Genomic DNA, 25,187 nt, shown 5'->3' with positions numbered 1-25,187 from the left:
TAAATAAATATATTTTGAATTGGAAAAAATAAAATAAAATAAAGTGATTATTGAAAAAAAGACAGCTGCGGGCACACCGTTTTAGAAGAGACAAGGCGCAGATGTTTTTCAGTGGTAGTTTCCAAACTTTTCAGCGCCAGAGTTTGGTCTCTTTTAAGAAACAAGTTCATCTGTGCCATATATTGCTGCATTTGATTATTTGCTGTTTGTTTGTTACTTTTAGCTTGTGCTGCATGAGGATTAAGGCATGATTTAAATGCAGAGTTGTCTCATTTTGGAAACAGTACTATCTGCCAGGGGGCTGGTGATCAGAAAAGAGCGGTGCTGGAAGATTGGAGCTGGAAGGCTGGAATATGGAAGTATTGATAGTTTGAGGGCTGGTAGAATAGAAAAGAATAGAATAGAATAGAATAGAACCACAAAGGCTGTCTCAGCAGTGTCCTGACGGTAGCTGCCTAAAAATTCAAGGGCTATGTGTCCTATTCTTTGTACTGTTCATTTTATTTATTTTTTTAAAGATTAAGATTGGGCACAAATATAATTTAAAAATATTCCTTTTTATATTTTTGTTTGTAGGTCCTGATATAGAGCCTTGAATGCAACAGGTAGTCATAAAATGCCTGTGAGATTGAACCCTGAGAAGCCTAGTAAAGAAAACACCAGTTACAAGAACTACGGCACCTTGTCATTCAATTCTGACATAAACATCACCTCCTCAGTGGCCTCTCTTCCCGCATCCCTCACTCCCCTGCAAGACACTTGTTATTCTCCATCACATAACTTGTTTTTTGTTTCAACACAGCACTCATCAGTGTCTGTTACTTTTGTGTATATTCACTTGTTTATTTGCCGTCTCCCTGTCTTGTCATCACCATCTAGTTTTCCACTAGAATATTAGTTTTATGAAGTCAGGGGACTTTGTTTCCCTGGGATCTTATCCTTTCTATACATGGTGTATCCTCAGCTCCTGGGAGAATGCCTGGCTCTGGGGAAACTTCCAGTGAGTATTTGTGAAATATATGAGTAAACTTCTCTACAGCCCTGACTTCAAGAATAGAAGTCAAAATAGCAGAATCACCATATAATTTATTTTCTGCACTGCCACTTTTGACAATGAAAGAGTACACCAGTAGGTGTCAGGATAAGGACAATAGATGTAAACTTTATAAATCCTGCTTGAATAAATAAAGGAAAAATGGAATACATATACATTTAGATTCCTGGAAGGTTTGCCAAATATCAGGATTATGGAATATTTTTTAAAAGGCATTATTACATCTTAATTCAGGAGATCAAGGCATCTAAAGGTCAGGAAAGGATTCTCAAGAAGTTATCCTAGCAGACCCTTAGAAGCTAGCTAGAGGTGATTTATATCTAGTGCTATATTTATGTGCCAATGGAAACTATCAAATGACTCCCAAGTGCTTTACACAATTCGATTTCTCCTCATAGTTAACACCCCTTCCTTAGTCCTTCTGTGCCTTAGGTCACACAATGACTTTCCTTAGGAAATTTTCGATCGTTTGTCTTTGTTTATTATTCTAAGGATTAGAAAAGGTGAATTTAAGTTCAAACTCTAATTGCCTAGAAATCTCTAATAGTGGGATTCAGATTTGGAAAGTATTTTTCCTTGTTTGTTTTTGTTTTTCAAGTAGACTAACGAGGTCTGATGAGTCCACAGCACTAACAGAACTGCTTGAAAAATTAAAGTCATGTTTTATAATACTAAACTTACAATTGGGGGTCCTAGTTTCAAAGGTAGTGTATTAGCATAACATGGAGATCTGTTACATTTCACTGACTTTGTACAGTGGCAGAATTAGGATATTTGCGGCAAAAATAATGATAAACAGATCTTCTGTCTCCTTGCATTGAACACATTCTTGAGTAATGATGCTCAAGACTTATGAGTTTAATTAGAGGGAGAGGAAAATAGCCACTGGCAGGGGTTGGCTGCCTTTGGGCTTACGATCCAGTATGCAAGCTTTTCCCCTTCAAACTTTCCCCTATAGTCCAGAACCACCTGGGCAGTGACAAACGTTAGCTGAGATTCCCCCCATGTGCCAGGTACTGTGCTTCATGGGAACTAGAGGGATTCACCCATGAAGAACCCAAACAAGGTCATTGATTCCTTAGACAGACAGATATTAAAATTGATTCAGGGACTTCCCTGGTGGTCCAGTGGGTAAGACTCCACACTCCCAATCCCTGGTTGGGGAACTAGATCCCGCATGCATGCCGCAACAAAGATCCCGTGTGCCACAACTATGACCCAGTGCAGACTAAATAAATAAATAAACAAATAAATAAATATTTTTTAAAAATGCCATTTGAAACATTGTAAATGTTCATTGTAATATATCTATATTGACATGATGACAAAATAAAAATTGTAAAAAAAATTGATTCAATTTATACATAATTAAAGTATTAGAAGGTGATAGTGGGGGTGATGGTGAGATATTCCACGGGAGGCAAGGAACCAAGGTGGAAGGAAGCATACACTCAAGATCGTGACTGAAATATACTATATCACAGCAGAGAGATCCAACATGATAGTGGAGGGTGATGGGGATAGAGAGGCAGGCGTGGGGGAGATCCTGCAGGTCCTCGTGGACCATGCTCACAATACAGGACTTCATCCTTTCTCTACTCTTCCATGCTACCCTTTACGGCTGTTCTCATAGCCGTAGGAGAGTCACACCTCCTAGCAGAGGCCCACGAGGACAAGACTGCAGTGCTTCTGGCTGTGGGATAACCAGGGTAGCTCACTCTGGACAGGGAAGCAACCAGTTATTCACATCACTAATGCAAATAACACCTCTAGCTTAATGAACTCATCTACATGTAATATTACCTATTTGTTTACTGTGTGTTGTCCCTCAACTAGATCGTAAGCGCCATGAGAAGAGGGAAATTGTCTTTTTTCCCCCCTCACTGCTTCATGTCCAACACATTGTACTATCACTGGCACATTAGTATTTGTTTAATGGATAAATGACTCTTAAAGTCGACTCTTAAGTCAATAGGAAAACAACTGTTCGGATTTGCATTTTCAAAATATTACTTAGACTGTGATTTTAATGGATGGACTTTGAGTGGGGTAAAAGGATGAGATGTGAGAGTGGACAATGAGAGGAACTGAGTCTATGGGATAATCGTTAAAAGATCCTAGGGAGTCTCTGATAACACTACTGCTGGTGTGTAGGAAGGTGGAGATGGAAATTAACACATAATAAACACCCATGCTGTGTCAGGTACTGTGCTAGATGCCTACATATACTTCATAGCATTTAATTCTCAAACCCAAAACAAAGCCTCTAACATGTGCATGAATTCCATTTTACAGATGAAGAAGCTGAGACTCAGATAGAGTAAGTCATTTGCCTAAAGAGCTGCAATTTGAAACTCGATTTACCCAACTTTAAAGTTGATGCCCAGCTGGAAACTGTACATGCTGCCAATCAGAATATTTGAGAAACTAATATAGGTCAATCAGTCACTGAAATCTTGGTCCTAAGATTTGCCATTTGGTTTCCTGAGGTGCTTTGCAGGCTCTCAGTTGTGCAGGAAATGGCATGCTGTTATTTCTGGACATTGTGATTCCCAGATTTTCATTTTGAGTGATGCTCTGTTTGGAAATAAATTTCAACTTCCTTAGCTACGTTTCTCTAAGGCATATCCTGAGTACTGCTGTCAGCTCTGCCCTCTCCAGGATCTTACAGCTGAGTTCACAGGTGAGCCCCTTTTCCTGCTACATCCTGCGTCTGCTCCTCAGACAGTCCCAACTAAGGCAGAGAATTATCAATAGCCCCAGCCTGCTCATTTGTGAATAGCTTAGAAATGAGCCCATATCCTAGTTCCAGTGGTCCAGTCACAGAGCTTCTAAAAACCTCCTTCCAAATATCATTGTTTGGTGATCAGATCCAGGTCTTTTAACCCCTTTCCCCATCAGATTCCATGATTCCTCCAACATACAATTCTTCTTCCCTTTTCCTCCCCTACTTAGTGACTAACCATATAGCAGGATTTTCCCTAGGTCCCTATTCCAAATTTCTGACATTTACCTTGTGATAAACCCTATCCTAAACGACAGCTCTGTGCTTTCCTGTTATGCTCTCCTTGTTCTCTTTACGTGGACACATGTCTTGGTCCCTACTTTAGCCTGATGGCTGGAGTGCCATCTGTTGTTGCCATTTGCCTAGCTCCCAAGTATCAGCTGCCTCCTGAATTCCTTGCCATTGTTCATTATTTACCCAGGAACTTATAGTATTAATAGCTATCTGTTCAGCAAAGATTTATGCTCCCTTTCCTCCACAGGAACTGTTTCCTCCATAACACTGTTGCTAAGAAGCGACCGGCCATCCAGAAACTACATTTCCTACTGGGCTATCTTGCACTGAGCTGGAGAAGTGGAACCAAATTTTATCCGATAGAATATAGATAGTAGAGATATACACAACTTCCAATCTGGTCCATAAAAACCTCCACAGGACAAGCTGGATATCACCCTCCAGAGAAACTTGATTATGTTTAAGCGGTAGGGCCTCCATCAAGCTGTGTCCTTGGTTGACTTCGTGAAGCAGAAACTACCCCTTCCTTTATGTGAGTGAAAAATTAGTCTCTAACCTATGATATGAAGCCACTGTGACGGGGGGTGTTTACCTGATACAGGAACTAACTTTACTTATAGGATACATCTTCTTCTAAAAGCTACAGAGGCCAACATTTTTTGAATTGGTTGAACTTAGGGCCTTTAAACTAAACACTGTCCCACGGGGTCAGCGGCCCCTCTGGGGTCTGCCACTGTTACGAGGCCAGTTCTTCACCCTCTGCCTCATTATAAAGGACTGATACTACTCAGCCATAAAAAAAGAATGAAATAATGCCATTTGCAGCAACATGGATGCAACTAGAGATTATCATGCTAAGTGAAGTAAGTCAGGCAGAGAAAGACAAATACCATCTGGAATCTAAAATATGGCACAAATGAACCTATCTATGAAACAGAAACAGACTTACAGACATAGAGAACAGACTTGTGGTTGGTTGCCAAGGGGGAAGGGTGTGAGGGAGGGAAGGACTGGGAGTTTGGGGTTAGCGGATATAAACTAATATATAGGATGGATACACAACAAGGTCCTACTGTGTAGCACGGGGAACTATAGTCAATATCCTGTGATAAACCATAATGGAAAAGAATATTAAAAAAAAAGAATGTCCAATATGTGTATAACTGAGTCACTTTGCTGACAGCAGAGACTGGCACAGTATTGTAAGTCTACTATACTTCAACAACAAAAAAGAAACATTAAAGAAGAAAAAAGGATTGACAGGAGGCCAGGCTCGTTCCCTCTGCTCTCCTGCGTCAGCCTCATGTGATGTCCAGCTGGCCAACATGCCTTATCCTGTGTGTCAAGCTATGGCATACGGAGAGATACTTAAAAACTAAATTGTTCTGTGGGAACCAACACAGGGGAGCCACATACCTCCATGGCCACAAGTCTGTGAGCACTCTGTCCAAGCCGTCCACCCCGAGAGCTGACAGTTGACCACGCATTCCACCAGGCAGTGAAGGCTCATCCTCTGGGGCTTCTCCAAGTTACGCTGCAGATGGGAAGGGAATATGATTGTACTGGAGAATTCACAGCAACATCAAAGCAAATCACTATCCTTTTATGGGATAATAATCTCTATTCTAGGCGAATAATCTTTCTACATTTTTGTGGGGAAAAATATCCTGGCTTGTAGAAACGGATGGCAAGCCTAGAAAATGATGGTCCTTACTTCGTGAAATAGAAACTCGTCAGCCCAAATTTTTTTGGATAAAGTCCTCAACTTTAGAAGTAGATGGGCAGTTAAGGTACCGGGAAAGCAGGCAGTTATGTGACACAGAGATCTGTCCTGTCACTCAGCCAGCAAGGAACCAGGAGGATGCCTCACTGTTAAATTTAGGCTCCTTGCCCTCTGGATGGGCCAACAGTACACAGAGAGCTCAAACTAATAGCTACCTAGGCTAAAAAAATAAATAGAAAAAGAATAAAACTCAAATCTACAAACCATCTAAAGTTTGTAAAAAAAGACCAATTAGGCTAAAAACGTAATCATGGTCTTAATCAAGGGAAAAGTTGATGATACTGTTTCTTTTCCTCTTATCCTCTCTGAAATCCACATCTAGGCAAAATTACACATTTTCTCATGGCCAAGGTAGTGAGGTCTGAGTGAAAGAATAAATCATCCAAGAAACACAAAGAATAATAAAAAATTCTGTTTTAGGAATCACACACTGTGTGATTGGGGAAAATGCTAACACTCAATACAAGTTAAATATTAGCAATGTCCACACTGAGGTAAAATTAATGATTATATCATGATTACTTGCTAAGTGGGCAAAATAGAAGTGACCACAGGGGATCTATGATCCATTTGAGATATACAGGTATTCTGTTAGGTTAATTTGGGACTTTAACATTCTTTAAATATTTGCTGGATATATGGGAATTTAGAAAGCAGAGAAACTGATTTTTCTATTAATGAATAGTTTATATCGCTCATTGTATCAAAAGGAAAGATTTATTATGTACACTAAATGTAAGATTTTCACTTATTTGGAGTTGTAGATTGGTGATTTATTTTTCTTGAAGCAGACAACATCTTGAGAGGGAGATGAAATTAAACAAAATGTTAAAATAAATCACGGACACTTGGTAGACAGAACTCTGCCCTGTACTAGGCAGTCTCAGCATTTCATTAAACGGGATGTTCAACTTCAGATGGTCTAGTCTCAGGGGTGGTGTTGGTCCATGGTGATACTGTTGGTTTAAAGAGATGTTATGGCAATACTTAACAAGGTTAAATCAGGATCGGTGAGGAGGGTTTTGTTCTGATTTTAATGTCCACTTGTGGACTCTTCTTACTTAAGGAGAAATGGGACAACTTTTATTTTGCCGGTTTCCGTGGAAACCTGAGCTAACTGGCCCCACCGATTTCCAATTATTCCAAAGATTGTTTTAGTGATTCTTATAACGTGACAGCATATGGTCATCTTTATTCCTATTAAACTGCCCCCATCGTGCATTTCACTTATACGTTGGGAAGGAAACACCAACTTTTTTGGAACAGGTTTGATTACAGTTTTTGTCCAAACTCCACATATTTTGTCATAGGGAAAAAAAGGGAACAATAAAATTACAAAAATTCAAAAGCCGCTAATTTGAAACTTGGTAGGCAGGCATTTTGATTTACTTTGAGAAGAAAAATGCAACTGTGCTAATTACCTAGCAATCATTTGCTAAGCAAATTAGCAAAGTATTCTAATAGTAAATGTCAGTATTCATCTTATATGCAAGGAACAGTGTTTCCTATTTAGGCAAATGAATCACCTGCCCGATACAAAGAGTCATATTTAAATATTAGAGTCACCTGATGTCAATAGTTTGTTGGCAAATAAGTTCTTTAAAATAACAGAAAAAACTAGATTTTTAATGAATCCATTTCCCCAATGCAAAATGACCTTTCCTGGTCATTTTAACTGAGTTCAAACTAGTGAGCTATAACTGTATGATACTAGTACCTCTACTCTAACTGAACCTAAGCTGTGATGAGAAGAAATCAGACTGTCATTTATATCAAGCATTTTGGAGGTTGCAGACCAATATTCAAAACAAACAAACAAACAAACAGAGCCATGGGTGTGGGATACAAATATACACAACTCACCTGCTCACATTGGTCCACACTAACAGGCTTGCCATCACTGCGCACACAGCTCAGAAGGCGGGTCCTGATGCCTTGCCCACAGGTTGCATTTTCACTCAGCTGGCACGTGCTCCACTCTACAGGCATAGGGTCACCACACTGAGTTTCAAAGTTATGACCATGTGAGCAAAATACAACACACCTTTGATTCTCTGCATTGGTGGAGAAGGAGAGTGTGCACAGAATCCTAAAACCACTTTCAAGTGGCTTTAAAAGCATCCTACAATTCTTTTATTGAAAAGCAATGAATCAGATCACCAAATAACATAGTGAGTTACCTTCCTAAGTTTGGTTTCTTGAGGTCAAGAACCAAATCATTTTTAGAAACCATCTCATAGTTGGCTGAGGTAGGAAAAGAGAAACACTAAGCACAAGGGTAAAGGAAAACCAGTTTGGAATCATCTATTTGCTGGGGATAATTGAGAGAGGAAAAAAAAAACAACAACCAGAAATGATGCTAGTCTTTGATGTAAACTTGAAGATGTTTTCAAGGAATAAATATAATTTTCTAAATCATTTGGTATATTTGGTACAGTGGAGCCAAGAGAGGAACCCCAGAAGGGAAAGAGGGCAAGACAATATGGACTATTTCAGGAACTCTCATTTTAAGAAAATTATTCTCTCATGAGAGAAGCTTTTGTAAATTTGGCTAATTGTATTACAAACTGGACACCAGGAGTTAGAATAAATCATCCCATAACTAATTCTTTTTAAAAAATCTTATTTTGTTGTTGTGGGTAGAAAAAAAAAAGATCCTAGATCATATACAGTGAGAACCTATCTAAGGAGATTTCTTCATATTTGGTAGATGATCTAAGAGCTTAATAGGAAGAGCAAAGCCATGTATAGTAAAATCAGCATTTTAAAGACATGCTCTTCCAGTAAAGCAAATTTTACTGTATTTCTCAAAAATTATTATGAAAACTAATGATCTGAAGGACCTTTAACTAAAGAAAAAGGGAACATACACCAGGTCAGTGTTCACCTATAAAGACAATGAGACAGCCCCACAGAATTCACTAGGTGGTTCTCTACATGAGAAATCTCGGTAGTGCCGCTGTGTCCTCAGTGGGGAATTAGTTTCAGGAAGAGGCTATTGTTTTGCCTCTGCAGGCATGTGGCCATTTGGTCGTCAGTACTGAATTCGATGCTGAGACAACCGGTTCCGCATTTCGTGGCATTCTGTGTGTCTGCCGCTGCAGGGAATGGCAGGGAGCAGATCAATGTGACTACACAGTCCTTTGGTATCAGACACTGAGCCCGGTGGTACCCAGGAGAAACCTGAGCTGGGTCTGAATAAGGAGGCTGTGGTGATTTTCAGTGCCTCTAAAACATCCCTATCCAGTCAGGCCCCCCCATTCATCCTTCGTGAGCCCCATAGAGCAAGTACATCACAAGCTTGAATTTCTTGAAATTACAAAAGCCATGGACCAGCTCCATTCTATGACAGCTTGGTTCCCTGCTTCGTGGTTTTCAACCGTACCTGTTAGATTGTACTGGAACTGGAAGCAATTTTCGTTGAGGAGGCAGGGCCGCACCTGTGAGTCTTCAGCGCACGTCCTTGAGCTCAGCGAGGGCCTCAGCAGATGGCGGGTTCTTCTCTGCGTTGTGTGTGGATCACACGACTATGAAAATCAAAGAGCAGGCAGAGTTAGAAAGGACCCCGTGTTTGCGGATAAATTCTATGTGCTTATCTGTATACATGCAGACACGCGTACAGCAGCCACAGGGCAGAGACTGTTGAGAGTATGAAACAGAATATTTAGAAAATAAAACCACTATGGGATTCAATGTAAATAGTTTTTGGGGTTTTCACCTGACAGCTCTTTCTTGTTCTACATTACGATGAAGCCTACATTTCTATCTCCCATGTATAGTTAGGCACATGAGACTATTTTCATCCATTAAACACTCTCTATTCTAAATTCGTCTGCCATGTAGCAAGAGATGAATGCATTCTGATGTTTCAATGGATGAAAAAAAGGAAGATAATGTCGCTTGTGCCCTCAGATAGTCTAGCCCAATAGAAATAATCACACAGAACATTTTAATGAGAAAATCATTAAAAAAAAAAGAGAGAGGGAATTATGAAATCAATATTGCCGATATACCAAAACTTTCCTCTTATTTGGGAGGCCCTCTGATCCACAGAAGATGAGCCACTGCATGCTGTTGCCCTTTCAGCAAAATAAATGTACAAATATGAACTTCAAAGATCTCCTGCAAAATCAAAATCTACCCAGGGGTCTCACATGTCCTCTTATAGCCTCAACTCATATGACATTCTCCAGCCAGGTAAACCTACCTGCTACCTGTCATCCATCTGCTCTACTCACAGAGGACCTTCAGAAGTTCCCCCCTACTGGAATAGTCTCCTTTCACGTGTCCTAAATCCTATACTTCTTCTTCTTTAGAACACTAACCAAGGCTTCATCGTTGACAGTCTTTCTCTTAAGAATGACAGATCCTTCTCTTCCTTCCTAAGCAACCCATGCTGAAGAGTACAGGCTTTGATTCTAAACATATACATATATGTTACACCTGCCCTTATATGATCATTCTTTGTTTCTTTATTACTCCGTCTCCTTTTCTTTATAAACTCTTTGAAGGCATGATAGATCATGATTTCTACTTCCCATATCACTCCCTGAAAATCTTGGTGTACATTTTACCCACAGTGGTTGTTCAATAAACACCATTAAATATGGTCACGACAATGTAATTCCAGACCCAGAAACCTCGAGGCACATAGATGTTTAAGCCACAGGAAAAAGAAAAGTCTCTGAAGTGATGTCATCAAATCATCATTTCCATATTTAGGATGTTTTGTTTATTTTTTATTCCTTTACCTTTTCAGATATTGTAGCAAGAACAACCTGTAAACTTAATCTTGGCTGTTAAAATGATAATGTTGGATGGCACTGAAATATGCAGAAAAATGCCACAAAAGTCTCTTCTAATTTTAAATGTTTAGAGCCATTGAAACACATTTACTATCCATGTGGCTTTATAGTTGAATCATCTGTCAATACTCGTAAAGTCATTTTATTTTTTAATTGTATCAAACTGTCTCTAGATGATCAAGAAGAGCCATTGAAATCAGGTAATTATTCTGAATTATCTGAAAAGGAATCCCATGCTAAATGCTTACAAATAATTTCTTATTAGTTCACCAATTAGTTTGTTTGTTCTCGTGGGAAGGAATAATAACTTAAATGATTTACCAATGAAAGAAAATGAAAGTATCTTAAAAGATACTCCTTATTAGTGTTCTACTACTTTTCTACCTTATAAAAATCAATTAATGTTTGAACCAAAGGAGCATGTGAAAGGATTATGAACCTGCTTAGTCTAAACCATCAAATAAAGCAAAAGAGAAGATAACACACACACACACAAACATGAACACACAATTAAAATTACTATGTAACCTTGAACAATTCACTTATATATTCTGTATCTTAGTTCTTCATCTAGACCTGGGTGAGAAGGGGGTTTGAAGAAGACAGGGGCATAATTTGATAGTCTTTAAGAATACCTTCCCTCAGACCTCATACACTTATCAGTCTCCATATGCTTATAAGTCTCATACTCTTATCAGGACTCTTTTATAAGTCTGCTGGATATGCTTTTAAGATGATACCCTCTCTCTGCCTGTCATTGATAGCCATGTAGACTTTAATTATCACTTTCTAGAAATTAATATATTGAAAACCAACACTGCAGCTAACTGTCTTACTAACTCTATCCATAGAAACAGGCAAAGAAGAGGCACAGATGACTGAAATCCACAAACACAATCCAACCTAATCTCAGGTGATATTTGTACATTCCACCTTTTAAAATGGCCCTAGTGCTGCTAACAAGTCATAGATTGACTTAGTGTGTCTCCTCATCACTCCTTTCTCTTCATTAGCTATTTATTGGAAGTTCATAAAATAATGAATAGGTCACTAGGGAGATGAGGGTGGGCTAAGAAAAAAAGAATGACAGAGGAGGCTTACACCCAGATGATTTCTTTATTGGATCAAGACTCTTCAAATATAAACCGGGATCTTTTCTCCCCTAGAGTATTTATACAAAGACATACTGTCAACTTCCTGAATAGAGAAGTGAGAAACTGATGTGTTGATAACTAACCGAAAGTCAACTTTGGACCAGTCTCATTATAAAGGACAAAGTTATGTAGCTAAAGTTTATTTGCTAGGGAAGGAGATGACCAATAAGAACCAGTAGAATCTGGTACATAAGCCCCTTTATGAGACTAGATTTTTGAACTTTGAAAACCAGCACTTACCTTAAAGTTCAATCCTTCATTATGACACTGTGCCTTCACACCTTTTGTTCTCTCTAGCAACAAGGCCTTTACCCCTGGGCCTGACCTAAATATTTGTATTCATCTGTCAAAATTAAATCAGATATTCCCTCTGAGAGCCTCCACTGACTTCCTTGTACTCTTATAAATGGAATCACCACGTGTAGTAAACATTTCCACTGCACTAGTATTGATATGTGTGTATTCCTTCCCATGGGCTATTTGGAGAGCATGTGTCTTAATTTTCTTGGACATTGAGAGCCTTGTTCTGTGTCTGACATACAGTATGTAAATAATAAATACTTGTTGGTGTAGGATAATTTGGTTCTTTCTGGGCAATAAGACCAGATTTTTGTAAGCTGCCATTAGCAGACAAAAGGTCAACCCTCGACTATGATCACACTGTCTAAATGTAAGGGTTCCCCATAGGTCTGTATGTCTGATAAAATGAGAATATTTTCTCTCCTTCCATACTTTTTCTATAAAATCCAAATGATATTTCCCAGAATAATAGAGTCTATCATTAAATTAATAAATTATATCAGTAAATGAGTTTTTAATTTACCCATATAAAATAACAGACAGTTTAGATGATCTATCTTCAATAAATCCAACTAAGAATGTATAATTTGATATTCTTCTCACAACACTGAACTATTAACAATGACAGTTTAATAAAACCTGGCATAAATCCAGGTACCTGTGAATTGAAGTCACTCTGTAAATTTCTTGTCTTGAGATAAGCAAGACTCCCCAAGGCCTGGCCTTGTCAGCGCCCATCAGATACTGAAACCCAAGGCCTTTATTCTGTTACAGGGTATCTCTGATAATTCTGAGAGTGTCTCTCCCTCATTTAGCCAATTAGCCCTATTGTCAGTCAGTAGTTCTGCTTTCTCTCTGTCTTTCATGAGGCAAAAAAAAAAAAAAAAAAACCATTGCAATGCTTTGTAAGGAAATTTTTGAATGAAACTAAACCCTGATTCTCAAAAGTTGATAAGAGAAAACCTCTAGGATAGAAAAATTGCCTGAAGAATGTTACTCATGCCTCTCATGTTTAAAATATTTCTCAGAGATTCTGAGAAACTCATTACAGGCATGAAAAATAAACGTTCTTTGTATATCATAATGCAGCAAAGAGAGCAAAGTCAAAACCATACAGACTATATGCTCAGTAAAATTAAGTGACAAGTTGTCTCCACAAACCTCAAACTATGAACAGGTGGGGACCAATGACTGAAGTTACAGAACCTGTGTGATATCAGCATCCAGCAGGAGAAAGAAGAAGGTAAAAATGGGGCATCTGACATACCCAAGAATACCAAACTGGAAGACTAAACCTGGGAGTAGGAGATTTTTACATTCTCCAAAAGCAGGTGAATATAAGGGATCCGTGGAGAGATCAGTAGGTGATTATCAGTTTGGGCAAAGTTTCTCCTTACAGTAGTACTTCCACAAGTAAGTGAGAAAGGATGAAAGAATTGGAAGGTTGCCATTTCGCGTTTCCTAAATGATAAAGAGTTTAGGCTTTGACCATCAACGATAGCCAAGCACATAAAAAGGGATAACCACACCTTGCGTGCCTCCTGAAAAAGAGCACATCTTCTATGAAGGAGTCTTGCCAAAGACCCGAATCTGATTAACTCTCTGCATCCAACGTCCAATTTATGGGAAATTCCAGGACAGAGGAACATGTTAAACTTCACCACGGGGATGCAATTTAAGAGACAGACTGGGAAATTCAATAGGAGAGGTGACCTGTTTCCTTACCAATAAATTGCTGGGAAGAAAAAAAAGAAAGAAATGGAAGAAGCTAGGTTAAAAGACATACATAAAAACAGGCTTGAACTTAATGGCTAGCCCACACAGATTACAGATCTAAAGAAAAAGTAAGAAAAAAGATTATCATAGAAGTCTGTGCAGAGTTGCCTTTTGAGGGAAGTGAGGAGGTTATAACCTGTGAAGCTTTTTGTACGTCACTGGCAAGTTGCTATCTCCTAACCTGGGTGGCTACTTCAAGAGTGTTAACCTGATCATTAAACTGTACAATTTGTTTTACATGGTTTTCTGTATTTGTGTTAAAATTAGTATTTTAAAACATTTAAAAAACATATCTCTCCTATCATCCTTGGAAAATTTAGGTTTCTTTTCATTATGGGATTTGATAATCTCCTGATAGCAGTCTTTCCCGAAGCATGTCGTTTTCTACAGTGTGTTAATAGGCGCCGAGAGAGAAGAGTTTCATAGTCAAATGCATTTAGGAAATATTGAGCTAAATAGTGCTAAACAAGGATCTTTGTAATAGATCTTTACTATGTCTTTACAGAGTCTGCTATTAAGTCATCAAAATTTATCCTCTCCTTTCTTCCAGGGCACGGGAGTAGACCATATAGCCCAGCCTTCCTTGCAGGTGGGTGTGACCAGGTAACTGAGTTCTGACAAATGAAAGGTAAGTGGGAGGCTATGTGTGACACTCCACCTCTCACCCTAAAACCTCCCACATGCTTTCCTCCATGCTCTTCACCCTCTCCAGGGATCTGGAACGGTGATAACTGGAATGGCTTTGAAAGCCAAGCTTGAAGATGGCAGACGCTCCATTAGCCTGGATCCCAGGATGACTGTGTGGAGAAGAGTGTCCTATCCCTACCAGGAAATCCCACCTAGGACTGTTTGCTGGGAGATAAGTAAAATTTTATTCCATTTGAACAGTTACAATTTGGGGTTATTTTTGCAAATTATCTATTATTATACTATACATTGTGATTCTCTCAGAGTCTCAAACTTTTACGTATCCATTTAGCATTCCACATAACACACTTTGGGAAGCATGGACTTGCAGATTTAAAGATATAAATGAACAGGAAATTCTTCATAAATTACAAATTTATTAATTTATTATCTATATGAATCAATTGCTCTCCTTAAAAACTCTTCTAGTAAGGTTTCCTTTCACTATTTTTTTTTTTTTTTGGCCATGCCATGCAGCTGTGGGATCTTAGTTCCCTGACCAGGGATTGAAGCTGGGCCCTCGGCAGTGAAAGTGCAGAGTCCTAACCACTGGACCGCCAGGGAATTCCCTCCATTTACTTTAAACAAATAGTTTTTGAGAAAACATTAAATGCAAGGCACTGTACCAATGAATAAAACATCATCTCAGGGCAGATTTTCCTTTTATGCTTTGGATTTCCAAGAGATCATGCTTTGTCTCCCCCAAAGATTTACATTTTAAAAGAACGTTTTAAGGTTTTAGAAGGAAATACAGTTTTTTCATCCTCCCTATAAAACAAAGGTGTTTACTAAATTTGCCTCTGAGGAAGTTAAGTTTAATTTACTAATTTGTGTCTGTTGTAAGGTAAGGTAGCAGGTGAGATCCATCTAGATCATCTGAAGAGGTGGTTTTTGCAAACTTCAAGTTATGACATATTAGTGGGTTGTGAACACACTATTAATAACTAATAATTTTAAAGTGCTTACTATGTGCCGGTCACTGTTCTAAGTTCTCTAACTCATTTCATCCTCATAACAGCCTTGTAAGGTAGATATATTATTTTCCCCATTTTACTGATAGCACAGAATAGTTAAGTAATTTCATCAATATCACACAGCTAGAAAAGGGAAAAGCCAAGATTTCAACCCCATCAGTCCAATACTACAGTCCATGTTGGACTGTGTTCTCAGTTTAGTGGGTAAAAATCAGCACTTTTAAAACTGATAGAGCATAGCATGGAAAATGTCTGTCATATACTCAGGGTGAGAATTATTTCATGAAACTGTTATTTCTGAGATATATATATATATATATATATATATATATATATATATATATACACACACACACAAAATATATATATCTCCAGAAGTAAGTGATGACATATGTGATCATTTGTGATATAAAATGTATTTCTTACAGTGTGTCATGGTCGAAAATGTTTAAAAGCCACCAATCTAATAAAAAATGCTTATCAAAAGAACTTTTCCATTAAAGACTGTCATGATCATTGTTGCAAAACTGCTTTTTCCATTATGTAGGTATGTGGTTTTTATTTTGCAAGTATACACTATTACTCTTTTTAAGCGGTGGATTTTCATTCTACAGTATTTCTATCAAAAAAACTCTTTTATTCTTTAAATACCAGGATTAATTTCAGGATAGAACAATTATTAAGTTTGTATCTATAAAACCCACATTTATTTTCAATTATATGGGATCAAAAGCACAGATGTGATTCTTAAATGTAAACCTGTAAGAACAATGAATTTATTAAACATATCCTTTCCCACAGAAAATGGGTATGGGGGTAGGTTGACGCCTGTGCTCCATCTAGATAAATTGGACCTAACCAGAGGGAGAGCAAAGGGGATGCCTGAGCCAACTCTTCATGTATTAGAAGAGCACTTCCATTCAGATTTATTCCCTTTCACAGGACTGTGACTTAATAAAAAGTGGAGTCAAAACTCAGAAAAAACAAAAAACAAACAAACAAACAAAACTCAGAAACCACTGTTCCCCATTTAGGCATGAGCTAATACACAGTGATCTTAGCCCTAAGGGGGTTCTCCCACAGTAAGGCACAAAGAACATTCCAGCACCTGTGATTTCACTCCTCTCATCTAACGATCTGGGCATTCTCTTAACCTTCGCCAACCTCTTCTGCAGATACACCCAGTACTAGAGTCGTGGTTCTCCAAATGTAGTCCCAGTACCAGCTGCATCAACATCACCTGGGCACTTGTTATAAATGCAAATTATGGATCCCATCCCAGACCCACTGAATCAAAAACTCTGGCGGGGGGGAAACCCCCAGCAACACCAGGGGTGGGGTTCAGCAACCTGTGTTTTAAGAAGCCCTCCAGGTGATTCCGACATACTCTGTAGTTTGAAAGCCACTGTCTTTGAACCACTGTTTGAACTTTCTATGTACGATAACAAACTCCTAATTTTCCATAACCCAGCATCTTCCTCTAGTCTTTCCTATCTCTTTCAATGGCAACTCCAGCCATCCAGAGGCTCAGGTCAAAAACTCTGGAGTCAGCTTTGATTCTTATTTACCTTACACCTTCCTGAGTAGATCCTTTCAGCTCTAACTTCAAAGTAAAATCCATGATCCAGCTGCTTCTCATCATCTGCACCAATCCTACCCTGGTCAAAGTCACTATCACCTTTCACTTCGATTATAACAATAAGCTCCTATCTGATTCTGCCCTTCCCATTGGATGATTATGTTGAACTATGGCACCAGAATGATCCTTTTAAAATAATGCAAGTTAGATCACGTAACTCCTCTCTTCCACACTCTTCAGTGATTTCCCAACTTAGCCTGAAAACCAAGTCCTTTTCTCGGGCCTACAAAGTCCTGCCCAGTCTGGTGCAGCACTGCGTGTGAATGCGCATGGCCTTCTGTGCGCCTCGTACATGGCTTCGTAAACCACTCCGGCTTCCTAGGTGTTCCTGGAGAGCTCCAAGCACTCTTCGTCTCAGGGCTTTTGTTCTTGCTGTTCCCTCTGCCTGCAATGCTCTTCCTCCCACACCTGCATGATTTGCCCCCTTACTTCCTCAGGCCCCTGCACAAATGCTCTGCTACTTGAGAGGCTTTCTTTGACAAGGCTATATAAAAATGTCAGCAACTCCTCCACATCACTCTTTGTTTCCCTATATAGTTTTTCTTCTCCATATCACTTACCACTACCTGATATGCTATATACTAAGTTGGTGTTTTTTGATGTGTTTTGTTTGTTTTTAATTCTCTCTCTCCCCTGTATTAGAACGTAAGCTCTGTGAGGCCTGGAACTCCTAGAGGAAAACATAGGCAGAACACTATTTGACATAAATTGCAGTAATATTTTTTGGATCCATCTCCTTAAATAAAGGAAATAAAAACAAAAATAAGCAAATAGGACCTGATTAAACTTAAAAGCTTTTGCACAGCAGACGAAACCATTGACAAAACGAAAAGACAACCTACTGAATGGGAGAAAATATTTGCAAATGATATGACCAATAAGGCATTAATAGCCAACATACCTAAACAGCTCATACAATTTAACATCAAAAACAAAAACAAAAAAAACCCAATTAAAAAATGGGCAGAAGAACTGAATAGACATTTTTCCAAAGAGGAAATGCAGATGGCCAACAGGCCTATGAAAAGATGCTCAACATCACTAATCATCATGGAAATGCAAATCAAAACCACAAGATATTCTCATTGATTACTGATATTTCCAGTACCTGGAATATGCCCAGGCCCATAAAAAATAATAAATAGATTTCCACAAACAGTGTATTAGTGAGTGACAACCCACGCCTTGCAAGGGCACTCTGGTCTTCTCATTGGCTCAAACAGAAAAAAAAAACATTTATCACTTAGTCTCTCCAGGACTTTGGGATATTTAATGAGTCAAATGAAATTAATGAATGTAAGCATTCTGAGTTCTGGAAATTTTGGATTTTGCAAGTGCAGTGTACTCTTATTATTACTGTATTTTGCACAGGTCAAAAGATAGCATACAACAAAAGAATATTTACTATGACATCATGGCAAACATGATCAGAAATTAAAATACTGTAAACTAAAATTACTGGTCAATCAGAAGGACCACAGGTTGAATTCTTGGGTCCTACAATGATTGGCTCTGTTTCTTCTGATACTTTACCCTAGATTTGAGGGGTCCAAAAAGATATGCAAACCTATGTATAGCAGAATAGCCTCTTATAGCTTCTTCTTTTCTTTCGAGAGAGTAAATGGACAATAACAGTAGAGACTGAGACTATATTCTGGCTGTGGCCCCATCCCCCAAATAATAGCAAAAGGCAACATTTTATAGTATGAAGACATACCTAGCATTGTGGTGAACATTCCGTGAGATTATCTCCTTAAAGCCTTTCAACCTCCCAATGATCTAGGTGTATTTTGAATATCCTTGTTTTTACAGATGATGACAATGAAGGTCAAAGAATAAAACAACTTTATAGTAGGTGCTCAAATCAGGTTTTATATCTGGCAGGGCCCTTTGCCCCTCAGTATCTTCAACTGTTCTGCTTGAAAAGTAGCAGTATTTGTGGACCATGTTGAGGTGGGGACAGTGGGTAAAACAATGCATCACAGTTTCACTGTGATTGCTGTGCTTATACGATATGTGGTTGTTGTGACTGCTATTTATTTTAACCTGGAAAACGTTTAGTATGGACAATGGTAATGAGAGATGGAAAGGAGAGCGAGAACAGACACAAGGAACTATGGCTTATAAACCAACCAAAAAGCCAGGTAAATCACGGACTGAAGAATGGGAGAGTCAAGCTAAGGTTAGGACAATAAATAAGGCTTCCTGCCTGCCTTTGAGGAGACTGCAGTTCATGAAAGATGTTCCCAGTCTAGAGGCTGGCTCGTCAGATTTAGGGAGTTAATTGGAAGGAGTGCCAGACACGTGTCTTAGTATGATGGGACTGACAAGAGCAGGGGCAGAAGCTACGATATCATCAAGATGATATAGTGTTCCTGGTAAGGCTTTGCTGGACAATTGCAAAGAGGAAGTTAGGATGACACATAAATATCAGGAGATTTCTGCTTAGCTAAGATGTTCGGGTAAAAATTTTATAATGGTCAGGGACAACCCCACATAGCTTTTTGGCTGGTATTTTAGGACACCAAGGAGTTGCAAAGGTACATATTTATAATCCAATCAGAGGCCTTGGAACAGATGAGTGATGTATGGCATATCCAATCAGAGAATCCTACTGTCACCTATTTATATGATTGTTGGGGCTTGGGAATGAAGAAAGGAGAATGGCCTAAACACAAGCCAAAATACTTTCAAAGTCATGAAAGAGAAATAAAGATGGAAGAGACTTAAAGAGATATGCTTAGTGAATGCAGTATGGTTTGGAGCCTGTAATGAAAGGAATGTAAATGCTATAGAGGGCATTATTTTGACCATTGAGAACATGGGAATATGGCCTACAGATTAGCTATAAGTATTGCATCAATGTTCTATTTCCTGAATTTCTTGACTGTTCTGTGATTATGTTAGAAAATATCCTTGTACTTAGGAAATGCATACTGAATTAACAATATTATGGGGTAAAGGGGCATGATGCCTTCCTCATATGCTTAAATGGTTCAGAAATAATAATAGGGTGTGTATGTATGTACACATATACCATTATGTTTTCGTGTGTGTGTGTGTGTGTGTGTGTGTGTGTGTGTGTGTGTGTGTGTGTGTGTGTAGGGGAGCAGAGAGAGTTAATAAAGCATAGGTGGCTAACAAAGATTGAGGTTGTGAATTTTTTGTAAATTTGAAATATTTCTAAATAATTTTTGTTCAGTAAGAGAGAACTATAAATGGCACTGGCACACCAATGTTCAGGAGACACTAATGAATGTCATAAATGAAGCTCAATTCATAGCCATCTCTATGGCACCCAGAGGATCCTAGGTGGCCACTCCTATTTGAATTGAGGGCAGATACACTCCTAATCTCAATCTCAATCACTCTCCCTCTGCTTGCTTTCCTTCTCTCCTTCTTCTTCCTTTAAAAAAATTTTCCATGTGATGTTTACCTCTCTTTCTTTACTCTAAACCCCAGCCATTCAAGGACCAAATAAAAAGACAAGCCAGACTAAGCAATAAACTGCACTGGGGCTCCTGGCCTATAATAGGCCCCAGGATGCCATCTGGAATGAGAATCCCAGGATAAAAGTCTTGGTCTCTGTCAGCAGTGTAGGAGTGCCGGACCCCTCTTTCGACCCTAGAAAGACTGAATGAGAGTCAATTCTGTGATATTTTTGTGCCCCATTCCATTTCCAGTCCCCACCATAAACCAAAGAAAAGGGTCCATCACTGCATCAATAGAATGTGTCAGGGATCTCATTCTCCACTTTTGCCTTTCCTCTCCCACCGAAGAGTACTGGGCCCCTTTCCTCTCAGAAGAATCTTATCCTCTGGTAGCCAAAGTCATTTGATCTGCTAGAGGAAGAAGTGTTATTAAGTTCTGTACATGGGGCTAACAACATAGAGGGCGCCCGCACGGCATTCTGATCTGGGGTCATTCTTTCTAGTCCTACCATTGCTCTAGGCTCTCACTCACACTGAATCTTTTCTTCCTTTTTTCCCCTCCTTCCCCATCACTCGTCTCCTCTCCTTTGCCTAACTAAACCTTACCCATCTCTGAGGTTTCCTAAGAATGTTCTCTCCCTGGAAAACTTCCCTGATCCTCCCAGAGGTTAGAAAATGTGCCAACATATGCTCTCATTACACCCTTTGCTTTTTCCCTATTAACAGCTTCTACTCTGCTGAAATGGATTGGGAATTTTCTGCATTCCTCATTAGACTGGAGGCTCCATGAGGACAAGGAATCTTCACTGCCACAGCCCCAATGCTTAACATAGCATTTATCACAGAGGAGGTACTTAATATTGGTATTCACATAATATTTACAATTTATTTTTGTACTTATATGCTAGACACTGTGCTAAATGATTTACACATATCAGTCCCCACTCTAACTTCTGAGATGTGCACTACTATTCCAACTATTTAACTTCCTGAGGTTAAATAACTTGCCTGAAGTGCCAGTACTAAGAAGGGAAACAAGGAGGAAAGAAAATACAGTGCATTGGGGATGTTTCTAAATCTCAGACTTATTTCCCACAATTGTTATTCAGCATTGCTATGTATCTAATGATTGCCTTTCAACATGGAAATGAGGATCTCAAAAATAAAACATGCAACCAAATTGCATTTTATCTGGGCATCTCCTGGAATGGGGGAAGAATCTGGGGGAGGGGACTATGGTCTCCATAAAATCTGTAATTATAAACTAATTTTAAGGTTAAAAACACCCATAGTATTTCTACCTGCAAGTACTATTATTTTTCTCTATTACTACCATGTAACGAATGTAGTATTTTAAAACTTAAAAAAAAACCCTACAAATATGAAAACCTAAGGAATACTAATAGGATATGATGAATCTAATATAGTCAAACACATTACATCCTTCTTTAAGAAACCATAGTTCACTTGAAATTATTCATAGGGATTTTTCAAGGTAATATGTATATTGTAACCAAAATGAAAACGAAGTTAAGACTTGGAGAGGAACACATAAATTTTAAAAAGCTGAAGTGTGTACAAAAATCAGCAAGAGAGCTCTCTGTCCATTAAGACCCATCAGACATACCATTTTACGGAGAGGTTCCCTGGCAATCAATGCTGTAGTGCACCATAGGGGAAATTATTTTTTCACATTTTTTTTCCCCATGTAACCAACCTGGGGGATTGAAACGATGCAAAGGAGGACTTGTAGGATAACCCTCTGGTTCTATAAACACATGTTTAAAATTCAAAGTGAAAACCTGGCCTTTTCTTCTTGGACGTGAAACACACATTTGGGATGGAATAGAAATCACAAGTAAAATGGAATACAGATCACAAACCTGAGTTCAAAACCATTAATACATAGTAGTTTCATAGGAAAGTTAATAAAAGCCATCATAATAATGAAATATCATTGACAGTGAAGACAGATCTCACATAGATCAAAGAGGAATTGAGTCATTTCAGAAAATTAAATTTTATATTTCACTATTTAAAAAAGTTGAAATAGTTGCTCTTTTCATACTTTTTGAAGAAAACTTTGTACCTACTTTCAGAAAGCTATGAGCAATTACAAATATTTATTATAAGTGAATTTGGGCTCTGCCTCTGATGTTTTTAAACATTACTAATGTTTTTAAATATTACTAATTTTTGATGTACTTGTAATCCCAATAAAATCATATTTGATACTCCAGAAAGCAGTTATTATACACACTTTTACAGACTAGTAAACAGAGCTTCAAAGAGTGTCAGCAGCCTGTCAAAGTGACACAACATAAAAAGCAGAACAGAAATCAGAATCTCAATATCCCCTCTTTGCTATCTTCCTGAATGTCAAGAACTGCATCAAGTACTTTTTTAAAAATTTGCTAACACCAACATATTCATTTATTAAACAAATTATTTTCATCAAGTACTATCTTTATATGCCTGCTTTATGAACAATGTTTTACCAATATTCATTCAATACCAAGAAGAGTAATTTTATTATTCTAACAGTGGCTAATTAGTCTTCATTTCCCCATTTTAAATTATATGGGTGACTAAAATCTTCCAAGTATACTTCAATGATCTGGATGCTCCTATGTCAAAACCATCCTATAAAGAAAGAGATTTTTTGAGAACCTATGTTAGCACATGGTGATTATGAAGCAGGCACTGGCAGAAGTCAATTTCCTTAAAAACCTGAAGTCATTGCCTCCAGAAATAAATAAATGTCAGTTTCCTGTGTCTTTGTTTCTTCACTCATTGATTTACCCTTTGTGTAATTCACAATGAAGTCAAGACAGTGAAATGAGATAAGATTGAGAGCACTTTGAAGAACAAAAAGCAGTCTACAAATACAAAGTAGTGCTGTCTGTACTGCAACTGGGGGGGCACTCAAACGAGGGGGGAGCTCATTCTGGGCTGTGCCGAGATACAGCAGTTCAGCAAAGCATCATCTAAATGAAAACCAAGAGCTAGCAAGTTCCAACTCATCACCAATTACCTGAAGGTTGGAGCCACTCAATCAAGTGCCAAGAGAAACAAATTGAAAATTGGTGGAGCACAAAACAGATGGCAGTCAGACAGACCCTGGAATGTGAGTTAGTGAGCATGAGAAGGGCTGATGTCCGCTGAAGCAGAGTCTTTGGGGAGGGGAGACGCACACGTGTGGTGTGGCACTAACAGCCCCATTGCAAGGAATCTCTCTACTCCCTATTGCCATAGACTCAGAAATAAGCAATACTTATAAAGGATAATTTGCAGTGTATTCCGTCAAGAAGCCTGGTGTGTTCTCTTAGCCTGGAGGCCCAATGCAACCAGAAAGAGGCAAAGGAAAGCAACAGAGGTAAACATGGGAGGGAGCGGATCACTGCAAGTTTGGAAACTCAAGCACGTTAACGGAGGCACAGTTTCAGAGCATTCTACTGAATAGACATGATGAATTTTCATAAGAGTAGAAGAGCTTGCCATAGTTATGAACAAATAGGTCAAGTTGAAAGAACACAGATGCTGGCTTTTGAATTAGGCTCAATTTCAAATTCGGACTCTGCAACCTTAGGTATTATGAGTATAATTAGTTATTCTACTTCTGTATCTTTCACTTTCCTCCCTAATAAAAGGAGGCTATATTATGAGTATTAAATGATGTAATGCATACCAAATGCCTAGCACAGAGAAACACTTTTTTATTTGCCCTTATTTACAAGAGTGGTTCCAAGGATATAACTGAAATCAGTGGTCTATATTATTTCCAGAGCTGAATGCCCATTTTACTTCTGATGTGTCCTAAATTCTAACAAAATTGATGGCATTCAGAGGAGACAAAATGTGCCTGCATTGGTTCCTATATGATAATGTGTGTGGAGGGGGAGGGAGGGGGAAGAAGGAGGTGGAGGGAGTGGGGAAAAAGGAGGAGGAGGGAGGAGGAGAAGAAGAAGAAAGGGGAGAAGAGAGAGCACAAAGGAAGCTTAAAGGCATTGGAAGATGGTTACCCCCTGTGACTACAAGCCTGCAGGGAATTCCCGAGTCTTCCAAGAAGGATGGCTTCGTAGGGAAAGGGCAAAAGGATACCTGAGTGATTGACCCAGTTGTGAACAGTGAGTCACTCCATATGCTTCTGGTGGATTCTTTCCTGTTATATATTAAATCCTCTAGCTTCTATTAAAAAGTAAAGCTTTATAAAAGCATTCAAAATGAATTTCTTTGAGCTAGATGTTTGTCGATATCATATGAGAAGGGAGAATAAAAAAACAGGAGAAAAATCTCTAAGGTTTTCTTTGGAGGGTTGCAAATCATTGAATTACGAGTTACACAGATATTTACAAGCTTGGCCTAGATAGAGTACAGCAATCTATAAATGCTGTGCAAGTGATTTATGGCACAACTGTTCTAACACATTAACAATAGCAGGAAATATATTTAATTTATTCTCAGGGAGGCACATTTACATTATTCACAACAAGCCATTTACAGGGAAATGTGCAACCCTTAAACTAAAGTGAATGCATCTCTAGTGGGTTTTGAACAGTTATAAC

At 38.6% G+C, this 25,187-nt stretch overlaps 1 protein-coding gene across 4 annotated transcripts in view; it reads right to left on the bottom strand.

The window, feature by feature from the left end:
* The window catches only part of THSD7B (thrombospondin type 1 domain containing 7B), a 1,195,438-nt gene that overhangs the window by 34,482 nt on the left and 1,135,769 nt on the right, over window positions 1–25,187 (bottom strand). For all 4 annotated transcript variants that reach the window (XM_082464904.1, XM_082464907.1, XM_082464905.1 and 1 more), the window contains 3 exons: window positions 9,242–9,383; window positions 7,720–7,835; window positions 5,490–5,607 (listed from right to left, as the gene is read on the bottom strand). In XM_082464904.1, coding sequence (XP_082321030.1) covers window positions 5,490–5,607; window positions 7,720–7,835; window positions 9,242–9,383 — 376 coding nt within the window. The remainder of the gene's footprint in view (window positions 1–5,489; window positions 5,608–7,719; window positions 7,836–9,241; window positions 9,384–25,187) is intronic.

This window comes from Balaenoptera physalus (genome assembly GCF_965194825.1).
Source record: "Balaenoptera physalus genome assembly, chromosome: 6".
In the NCBI taxonomy this organism is placed as follows: Eukaryota; Metazoa; Chordata; class Mammalia; order Artiodactyla; family Balaenopteridae; genus Balaenoptera; species Balaenoptera physalus.
Note: the sequence above shows the minus strand (reverse complement) of the source record. Positions and strands in the feature narration are given on the sequence as shown.